This window comes from Triticum dicoccoides, chromosome 2B, assembly GCF_002162155.2.
Source record: "Triticum dicoccoides isolate Atlit2015 ecotype Zavitan chromosome 2B, WEW_v2.0, whole genome shotgun sequence".
NCBI classification, from domain to species: domain Eukaryota; kingdom Viridiplantae; phylum Streptophyta; class Magnoliopsida; order Poales; family Poaceae; genus Triticum; species Triticum dicoccoides.
Genome location: NC_041383.1, coordinates 24,511,844 through 24,522,826, shown reverse-complemented (window position 1 = coordinate 24,522,826; position 10,983 = coordinate 24,511,844). Strand labels below are relative to the sequence as shown.

The 10,983-nt window shown below is 48.2% G+C and overlaps 1 protein-coding gene across 1 annotated transcript in view; it reads right to left on the bottom strand.

Annotated features, from left to right (window-relative positions):
* Positions 1-261: 261 nt before the first annotated feature.
* The window catches only part of LOC119361889, a 44,101-nt gene continuing 33,379 nt past the window's right edge, over positions 262-10,983 (bottom strand). Inside the window, exons 19-20 of the mRNA XM_037627052.1 lie at positions 2,124-2,947; positions 262-1,198 (exon numbers count right to left, since the gene is read on the bottom strand). Coding sequence (XP_037482949.1) covers positions 464-1,198; positions 2,124-2,947 — 1,559 coding nt within the window. The 3' untranslated portion in view covers positions 262-463. The remainder of the gene's footprint in view (positions 1,199-2,123; positions 2,948-10,983) is intronic.

Here is a 10,983-nt window from a genome sequence, read left to right as displayed (position 1 = left end):
GGGGTGTAAAACATGATGTTTATGCCAAACACACGCGGGCAACAAATGGTACTAACAGCCGAGTAGATCCTTAAGGAACCACCCACACTGACTTGTACAACACTGCGCTGAAACATTAGGATGCAGACCAGTGATATAATACCAGCTCTAGCCGCAGGGGATGCGACTCGGGATCTTATGAAGCGCACGCACCGATGTGAGAAAATAATGACACCTGCAGTAATTATGGTCAAACACCACCAAAGAGCACCAGAGCCACAGTGATGATCAGAGCCAGGACCGCAAAACTGTTCAGAGACAGTCCTCACCGGGTTATCCAGCACCACTCCAACCAAACATGTAACAGAATCATCACATTCTGTCGTTTTGTCCCAATCATTCGACCAAACCAAATTTAGAACTTCCCAAACTAAATATGGGATGAAAATAATCCATTCTAACTGCTGGACACACAACTATTCCGTTACATCTTTTTACTTAGTTCTATCAACGGAAGCTGATACAAAAACACAACAAGTCCAGCTCCTAGTGACAAAAATAGCACAATGGACGGCGACGGAACCACCCATAGTGGCTTTACTGCACTCCGTCCTAACAGCAGTAGGAAGGCCAGCTTGGAAATACTACCAACTCTAGCACCTACAGCTCTCAGATGAAAGGCGACGGAGAAGAGCTTGGATCGTGCGTACAAGAAAAGCATGCACGCAAAAACACCCATGCCTCCAACAATAATGGGACGAAACCAGGTTTGCACAGGTAGCACCAGGAACAGTGCTAGAGCCACAGCGCATATCCAAGTCAGGGCTGCCAAGACAAGGGCATAAGTTCCGGTGATCAGGTTTTTCAGGCGCGTCGAGCCATCTGACATGGTGAAACCCGCACACGCGCAGAAATATGTGGCAGCTGCAGAGCAGACAAATGAGAGGGTGTCGAAAAGCACAAAAGCTTGGAACCTAGCCCCATGAAATGCCAGCGAATTCTCCTTTTGGTTGTGGCTAAGCACTTGGAAGGGCGCCATAAGCGACGCGTTCAAGATGAGTACTGCACAGACGGCCATCATGCTCGCGGATTTGCTTACACTTTCTGATTCCTTGTCCCAGTCAGCTTCAACGACATTTCTGGCCAGATGACCCCAGCTACAAACACCGAAATCACCACCGCCGTGTAGCAAGTCGAAAAATATCCATTCCCGAGAGCCCTGGTCAAAATTGAGTGTCTAATTAGGCTAGTTGTAATGGGGAGTATCATGTACTAGCTAGTATCATGCATATGATACTAGCGTATGATACTAGCGTATGATACTAGCTCCCTAATGCATTGTATCATATATTAGTATCATGTAGCACATTATTTATTGTCATGCATGATACATAGTAGCATAACATTTATTATGATATGGTATCATGATATGATACTCAACCATCTCTTTCTTCATTTAATACAATGACATTTCATCAAAATTGTCTAGTTGACATGTTGACATGCATGATACTCCCTCTGTTCCAAATTATTCGTCGCTGAAATGGATATATCTAGAACTAAAATACATCCAGATACATCCATATGTGCGACAAGTAATTCGGAACGGAGTACTAGCTATGATACTATCATTACAATCAGCCTTAAAGAAAGAAAACAAAGACAACACCCAGACTTTGTCCTAGGTCAATGTGATAATGACAATAGCTAATTAATTCCCACACAAAAAACAAGAGCTAATTAATTAACTTCTCTTGTTTTGAGGAGAAAAAAAAGGTGATGCAACATACCCGTACCTGACCTAAACATGCGTGGGCCTAATATGTGGTCTTATAAACTGTACCTAAACATATCAACAATGCAACAAGTACATATTTCGCCAATACTCTTAACTGCAAATGTGACCAACTGCTTACTGTTTGGGTTTATAAGGCATCCAAGTTTTTTAAGGTCAATTTTGATCACAAAAAATTAGTTATATGCCAAAAATAATACCACACAATTCCTCTATTCATGGTATAATTTTTATGACAAATAACTCGCATATTGGTCTAATTGATAGTCAAAATAAATCTCAAATAAAAGTGTGGGGTTTAAACCCGAATGGAGGGAGATATATATGTGAGAATATAAAAGTCACATACCTGCATGCGCTTCTCTTTCGGGTGAAGGCTTAGGAATGCCAGATCAAGAGGCGTGTGCCCGTCCTTGTTTGCAAAATTGAGACAAACCTCCTTGTTCCGCATTAAAGTGCAGAAGATTTTCTCACTAGCATTTTTCACGGCTAGGTGAAGGGCTGTATTCCCATCTTGATCCTCCGTGTTTAGAATTCTGTTGAATTTTTGTGCTCGGCAAACATAATCTACTATCTCGAGCTTTTCCTTCTCGACAGCAAGATGAAGAAAGGTCTGGCCAGCAGCATTGCGTGATGAGCAGCAACAAGGACACTCTTTAAGCAACTTTTTTACTGTATCCAGTCTCCTGTGTGCAGCCGCGATGTGTATAGGTAGTGATCCTGTCGAGTCCACGTATAAGGCAGAAAGTGGGTCTTTTCTCAAGATAAGTTCTATGGTACCTGAGTCTTGGACAAATTTGTAATCATTATCTTCTGAGTATTGAAGCGGTCTGTAGAGAACACCCGAGTCTTGGGCTCGCTTGTACATATGCAGTACCATGATAATGACCCAGTGAAGAGGATTAAAGACGGAGTTATAGATATTGTACAGTTTGTTCATCATTATTGTTACTCGTTGCATGCTATTGGGTTCCATACCTTCCAAGCAGAATAATGCCAAAGAAAGTGTAAGAGCTCTCAGTTGCAAGTGCCACAGGTAGAGAACTCGCACTAGGCTATTGGGTTCTGTGCGTTCCAAGGAAAGTGATGCCAAAAAATGCAGAGGGGTGCTCCCAGATTCATCTTCCTGCGACGTAAGACCTGCGTTCCAGTCCAGCAGAACTGCAATCATCTCTACAATTAAACATCAATTAACTATATTAACCATCACACAGTTGATAAGGATTCAGCCATAAAGTTTCATTAGAAGAATTCTCATTAGTATGCAGTAGCACGGAAAATGCAAAACAGCCTGTTATAAATATTGGGTTGTTGCTAAGGAGTAAGGATCAAGGACACAAGACACACATGGGGGTCATGTTGCTGACAATCAAGGACACACAGCACACACAAGACAAAAAGATTGACATTGTCAGTGTATAAAATACAGCCCCACACATTTATATCGAGAAAGGTATATTTATTGTTCCTCCATTATATGAGGAGTGCAAATTTGGCCCTTCAATTTTAAAATCAAACAAGTTGATCGCTAAAATTTTAAAATCGTATAATTTTGGTTTCTCTCCTGCTACAAGCAATTTTTTCGATGATGTGGTGGCATTATTTTTGACACACGGCAGTCAAAATTGATATTTATCTCAACTTTCTACCCATCTCCCAAGCTAGGCACCTCTCCCTTACTTCAAGGATGTGCACCTGCGCGGTTAGGCGGTGAGACTCCGAAGCTAGATGACCGTTAATAGAAATCGCAGACTTCTCAGCCTTTGCTCAACGCTAATCGAGTAATCGAACACAGCTCTAGTTTGCAACCTCATTTCATTGTTCCTGAAGTATCACTCCTCATGCTAACCTCTCCTATTTTCGGTGAACACCTACATCCATCATTTTCCATTCAGGTACTGCAACAACTACCTCCATGTCATGATCCCCTCAATTTACTCGAGCACTGTAAGTGCTTTTTTGAATCTACTGAAGAAAAACAGACAAAATATCTGGTGTAGATAGCAAAGTTTTAAATCTATGGCCCCACTATAGTCTTTGAGAGCTCTCCCGCTAAAGCTATGCACTTTTAACACATGTTGAAAATGCCGCTAATAGCCCGCTATTTCCCGCTATAACGCTAAATTTAGAGTCATTTAGCCCGCTAAGCCGCTATGCAAACAATCATTTTGCATTATTTTTGTTATTGTTTCTAATATATATGATGCATTGAAGCGAAGCTTGGTTATTAAATTAGGACACCTTAACTAGTACTCATATTTTGATTTGTGAACATTTGTATGTGTCATGTATATGCAATATATCATATATGATGCCTGATTGTATACTAATTTTTTCAAATTTTCATCATTTAAAGAAAAACGCTAAATAGGGCTTAGCTCCGCTATAGCTTTGCATAGCTCCTGGCCGAGCCGCTGCTAAATGGCATAGCCATGGCATAGCCAGCTATTTAAAACATTGATAGATAGTCTTACTGACGGCGGCATGGCCCTGAACGCCGGCCTGGCATACACAGTGTTCCCTGTAACCTTAATCTGGACCTCCACAACATGAGTGACACCGCCTGCCAGTACCACCTGAGCCATGGCACACTACCGCCGTCCTTGTGCCATGGCACACTACAAGCAGTCACACTGGCAGACAAAGAAACATTTTGGGCTCGCAGCAAATGATTTGAGCAGGGTCCACTTCAAAACTGTCGAGATTTTCAGAAATTGAGTTGTCTGCCCCCCACTCAACTCAACATTGTTCCGCTTCTGGAGTGTTATGCGGGCAGAGCACCTCTATTCCAATGACAGGCGTGAGAAGCGGGCTTAGGGCATCTACAGCCGGACCGGGCAAATTTGGCCCCTCAAATGTCCGCGGAGGCGTCCGGTCAGTGTCTAGACTTGTCCGTTTTAAGCCACTATTTTTCGGTGCACGTAGCCATGCCGCCACTTTCCCCTCTATATGTCCGGTCAAATGCATGTGACTGATGGGGATGGAGAGAGAGAAAGAAAAAAAAGGTGGTCCATAGTGGACCAAATCCTATGTGGCACACTGACCAGACGTGCCCGGGCATCCTCATATCCTCCTTATATATGGGCTGGGTACGAGGGTTTGTGGACCGCCCAGACACATGGGGACGAAGTGGGGGGTCCGGTTGGATGACTATTTTCCTTCTCTGTTATGTCTGGCCGTTGACCAGGCTGACCGACTGGACGTTTGGGGAGGATTTGAGGGCACCAGCTGTAGATGCTCTTAGGCAAAGCGCACGTTGCAGCTTGCATGACTAATCAGTGGGGCGGGGGCGGGGACGTTGTGTACGAGGGGCACATGGTAGAGTTAGGGCCGAGCAACACAATTAGACATTTTAAAAGATGTACAAATTCCATAATTTTTTTGAAACGGAGGCAAAAGATTTGCCTCATATATTAAATAAGGAGAGGAGAGTTTGTTACAACACGCATCCAGAATACGGCATGACAATTATTCTCGCAATAGAAAAGACCCTAACTTCTTTGCCCCGGCGGTGATCCAAAGGTTTGCCTCGTCGATGATGGTGTTGAGTAGAGTTGGCGGAGGCTTGCTCTTATGCCGGAACACTCTTGCGTTTCTCTCTTTCCAAATGACCCACGACACAAGCATGGTGATCGAGGCCTTCGCTTTTCGGTTGGTGGTGCCCACGGCGCTCATGCTCGCCCACCATGTCTTGACTGAGTCGAAGGAGCTCCACGCCGACGTGTCCATATCGTGTATGAGAAATTTCTGAATAACCAAATTCCAAAGCCTCAACGTGAAGCGACATCTGAAGAATAGATGTGTTCCACATTCTTGCACTCCCCTGCACAAGGGGCAGGGGCCACAATTTGGCCAATCCCGCTTAGCCAGTCTATCAGCGGTCCAAATTCTATCTTGCAGTGCGAGCCAAGCAAAGAACTTGACCTTCGGTGGGGCCCAAGGCTTCCAAACCATATGGTCCATGGGGGAGAGGACCAAACCCAAAAAAAGTGCCCTGTAAGCAGAGGCCGCAGAGTAATGCCCAGAGTCCGAGTGTTTCCATACTATGTCGTCCTCAGCAAGCTCATCAAGATGCACCTCATGCAGAAGCATCCAAAGGGTGAAGAATTGTGCTACGTGTTCGGTGGAAACAACCGCAGGTGGCCTGATTTTGAGGATCCACGCGTTTTCCTTGAGGGCCTCCCGTACCTTCCAATGTTTCCGCGATGAAGACTCGTAGATGAGAGGAGCAATGTCCTTGGGTTTGCGCCCAAGAAGCCAAGGGGATTCCCAGAAGGGTGTCTTCGCCCCATTCCCGACCTTGATTGTGGTGCTAGCATAGAAGAAGTTGAGATCTTCCTCATCACACGGGTTACCTCTCCCAACCCACAATTTTGTTGGGTCCTTCCATTCATACCAAGGCCACCGCAGTCTCAAGGCCCGCGCGAACTTATTGGTGTTGAGGACCCCAAGCCCACCATAAGCAAGCGGCCGACAAACAATGTCTCAATTGACCTTGCATTTTGCCCCGGTTGTCTTATCTGACCCAGACCACAGGAAGGCCCTCTCAAGCTTGTCGATGTTTTGGAGGATGGTGGGCTGTATGACAAGCGGCGTGATGAAGTAGATCAGTTGGGAAGCGAGCACCGACTTGACAAGAGCCGCGCGTCCAATGGTGGTGATGTTCTGAGCCTCATATGTTGTCAATCTGCTTGCCACCTTGTCCACAAGGAACTGCAAGTCAACGATCTTTAGCTTCCACACAGAGAGTGGTAGGCCCAAATATCGTAGAGGGAAGGAGGCCGTAACAGCCGGCAGCCCTTGGGTGATTTGCCCCAAGTCAAGGTTACCGCACCGAATCGGAACCATCAAGCTCTTATGGAAATTCGAGAACTTTTGGACTTCTATGCCCGGCTTCAGTGAGGTGGTCCAAAAGGCCTGGGTCGAGCCCGTTGAGCACACCGAGCCACACATTATCCTTTTCCACAAGCTAAAGAAAACGGCGATGCGCCTCTCACAGTGGAGTAGGGGTCTCTTCTCTAAAGCTAAGGTCCAAACGGCGATTAGCCCACTAATTGGACTAATATCTTCTCTATGTTTTCGTTGTTGATCTGCGGATTCTTGAGCTTTACAACTTCTTGCTTCTTCAATTGTGAAGAAGTAGATGTTGCTTCCCCTTTGGTCTCTTTTATACTCTCATCTCTAGCTTCAATTCTAGCTAAAAGTTCACGGACATCTAGCAAATTCCTTTCGATCAAAAGATCGATGTACTTTTCTTTCCAAAACCAAAACTTGCATCCCTTATACACACAAATTTAAGCAAGTATAAATCTACCAAAATTATGCCGAAGCCGAAAACATAACCAAACCAACAGCACATACCCCATCATTTTTGCATTTGATGAACATCCATTGGGGATGTTGCGGCGTAGAAGAGACTAGGGTATGACCTTCAGCGGGCAGTCATCGCACTTTATGAGCAGCAATGGTGAGCTGGCAAGCCTCTGGGCCAGCAGCGAGCCAAGGCGACGGCCTGCCATTGCTTTGTCGGCGAACCGATGGCGGGGCAGATCCGAGCGGCTAGAGGAGTCCTCAACACCTGCATGCGGCACGCAGGCACTGCCGAGGTTGTGTGGTCCGGTACCCGGCCAATCCATGGCAAGGCGCACTCGTCGGCGCCTAGGGATCGGCAAATCCGGCCAGCGGGACGCGCGAAATCCCGACGTTGCGGATCTACCGCTTCGCGCCCCCGCACCGGCATAGGGAGGCACAAAGTCGGTGGATGCACTCGGAGGAGGAGGTAGGGCAAGGGCTGGTGAGCAAGGTGGCCGGGGGCGATGAGCGGCCGTCGGGGTAGGGTTTGTACACGGGGAGAGGGCGTGCGGGGGAGGGGGATAAAAAAGGGTCGGTTGTGTTGCCGACTGGCAGGCTAGTGGGAGGAGTAGGCGCGCGAGCCGCGTGTCCGCATTGCATCCGTGTCGACGCAACTAAGACCCAAATTTGGGCCAGAATGGGTCGACAGACGGACGAAGTGGACGCACGTCCGTTTGGGTCGACGCGTTGGGCCGACTTTTCTGTCCGCGCCAACCCAAACGGACGCGCGTGGACGAAATTGGTCCGCGCGTTGGAGTTGCTTTAATAACCTTCATGTATCAATGCACAAGTGATTCTCACATGCATGGAAGAACATGTCGACCAACTACTACTCCTTGGAAGTTGGAGGAGCCAAACCAATCAAAAGAAGAGATACGTACCAGGAAGGGATCGAGGAAGTCAGACCAATAAAGCAGACTATTGCGATAGATAAACAGGGAAAGAAGCGATTGGCGGAGGAAGATGAACAGGCTGCTGTCGATTCGGGGTACACCAAACAAGCGACACATGAACAGGCCTGCACATGGACGGTTTCCTTTCACGGATTGGGCTGAGCAGCAGACACGGATTGTGCTAGACTTGTTGTATTGAGGAAGATTGGCTGGACCGGTTATGAATTGGGGGGCCCCAAATTTTTGGGGCCGCCCACCTTGGCCTCCCTTGTCAACGAGCTGGGAGGAAACAACATAATCTGGCTTCGAAAGCTAAAATTCTGACTTGTCATATTTTGTACGTGAGGAACCGAACTTGCACTCACATGGCTGGAGTACGAAAAATGTATTTTCATTTTATATGCACCACTCTGAGTTTCTACACAAAGTGACAATTTTTTTAAAATAGTACTTAAGTTAATTTTGGTACATGTACAAAAACTCGTAAAATGATAATAACACATCCCTTAGGGCTCTATAACTTAACATCTCTTTATGAGAAAACACCCCGTACCCACCGGGATACTACCCAAGACCTCCATCCACCGTCCATAGCTCACCACATCATCCAACGACTGCTTCATAAACTCACTTAGCCATGTACCCAAGTACTGACCCCGTCAACTAGTGTGGGGCAGTGACTTCAAGCACATTAAATCCATCAACGAACTTGTCCTCATCCATTACCATCCCACAATCCCCTTGAGCAGTGCTCACTACTGGAAAATCCGTCTATGCCGGGTGCTGAGCATGTGGTCGAGTTCCGAAGCACGGGCAATCAGCAAATACTCCTACAATGTAAGCCGAGCAACAGCCGCTGCAACTCAGCGGACACGTGTTGTTGCTGAGATTCAGACAGCTAAGGGCATCTCCAGCCGCGCCCCCAACAGGCTTCCCAGGCCACTTTTTCGGCATCGGCGCCGAAAAAACGGCCCAGTCGCGCCCCCAGGACGCCGAAAATCGCCGGTTCAGACCTTTTTTCCGCTCGGCGGTCACAGGCCGAACCCGGCGTGCTGGGGAGCCGTTGAGGGCTCTGGCACTAGGGAAAAGCACGCCTGGCCCACACCGACAGGGGAAAAGTCAAGGTTTTCTTCCCCCGACTCGCCTCGCACCCCCCGCGCCCTCGGCCACCACTAGCTATATCCCGGCGACGGCCGCCGGCCTACTCCGCTAGATAGCTATTCCCCGCCGGAAAATAGCAGCGCTTCGCCGCGGCAGTCCCTCCCGCAGCAGCTGGGCGTTTCCGGTCGCCGTTTCCGGCCGCGGTTTAACGGCAGGTACACGCCCACCGCGCGCAAGGTGTTCGGCGTTTTGACTGTCCCGGCGATGGACTCGGATGAGGAGGAAGAGCTCGCCGCGCTGCTGGAGGAGGAAGCCGCGGCCGACGTCCAGGAAGAAGAGCATCTGATGGTGCTCGCCGCCCTCGCCCAGCTGCTGGCGATCAATGAAAAGCCGCGTCGAGGTGGCTCGGCGCCGAGGCGGGTGAAAGCAAAGAACCGGCATCGTCTGCAAGGCTACTGCATGCTCTACTCCGACTACTTCGCCGATGCTCCATTTCATGGCGAGAGAACATTTCGGCGCCGTTATCGGATGAGCCGAAAGCTCTTCCTCAGGATTGTGAATTCCATCCGGGAGTTTGACAACTACTTCAAGTGCAAGATGGATTGCACTAGCGCTCTCGGATTCACCTCCATCCAGAAGTGCACGACAGCGATGAGGATGCTTGCATATGGAGCTCCCAGTGATTCACTCGACGACTATGGGCGCATGACCGAGTCCACCAGCATAGAGTGTTTCTACAAGTTCTGTCAGGCAGTGGTGGCAGTGTTTGGGCCACAATACTTGAGAACACCCAATGCGGAAGACACTGCTTGGATCCTAGCCCGGAATGCAGCAAGAGAATTTCCTGGGATGCTTGAAAGCATCGACTGCATGCATTGGAAATGGAAGAACTGCCCATTTGATTGGCAGGGGATGTACAAAGGCGCCAAAGGCGGTTGCAGTGTGGTGCTTGAGGCGGTAGCCACACAGGACCTCTGGATTTGGCACTCCTTTGGTATGCCAGGAACTCACAATGACATCAACGTGCTGCAGTGCTCTTCTGTTTTTGCCAAGCTCGTTGAGGGCCATTCTCCTCCGGTGAACTTCGAGGTCAATGGGCACCAATACAACAAGGGGTACTATCTAGCTGACGGCATCCATCCGAGATGGTCGACATTTGTGAAGAGGATCTCAAACCCTGTGGCAGGAGGCAAGAACGCCTGGTTTGCGAAGGTTCAGGAGGCTTGCAGGAAGGATGTCGAGCGGGCATTTGGTGTGCTCCAATCTTGATTCGCTGTTGTTCGGTACCCCGCTCAGACCTGGTCGAAAGATCAAATGTGGGATATCATGACTTGTTGTGTCATCTTGCACAACATGATCATCGAGAGCGAGCAAGAAGACCCAGTGTTTGACACTGAACCATACTACAAGCAGGGTCCTTTAGCCGAAGTTGATCACCAGCTACCGGCAACTTGGACTGCCTATCTCAGTATGCGTCAGGAGATCCGAGACCCACAGGTGCATCATCAACTGCAGAAAGATCTGATTGAGCATCTATGGAGGCTCAAGGGGGACGCCGCGTGATGAAATACGAGTTTTTATTTGTTGAACTATATAATTTGTATTGAACTATTTGTTGTTGTAGTATTTTGTTGAAGTATTTGATTTTTCTGCGATGAAATATGTGATAAGGAATAATTGTGTTGATAATTGAACGCCGAGACACGGCGCAACCATGCCGAATATGGGCCTATTCTCGCCCATATGGGCCGTTTATTCGCCGAAATTGGGCTGCAAAGTGGGCCAATTTCGGCGCCTGAGGGCGACGACTGGGCGCAAAACCGCCCCCAGCGCCGAGTGTATCGCCGGCTCGCCCCCAAGGGG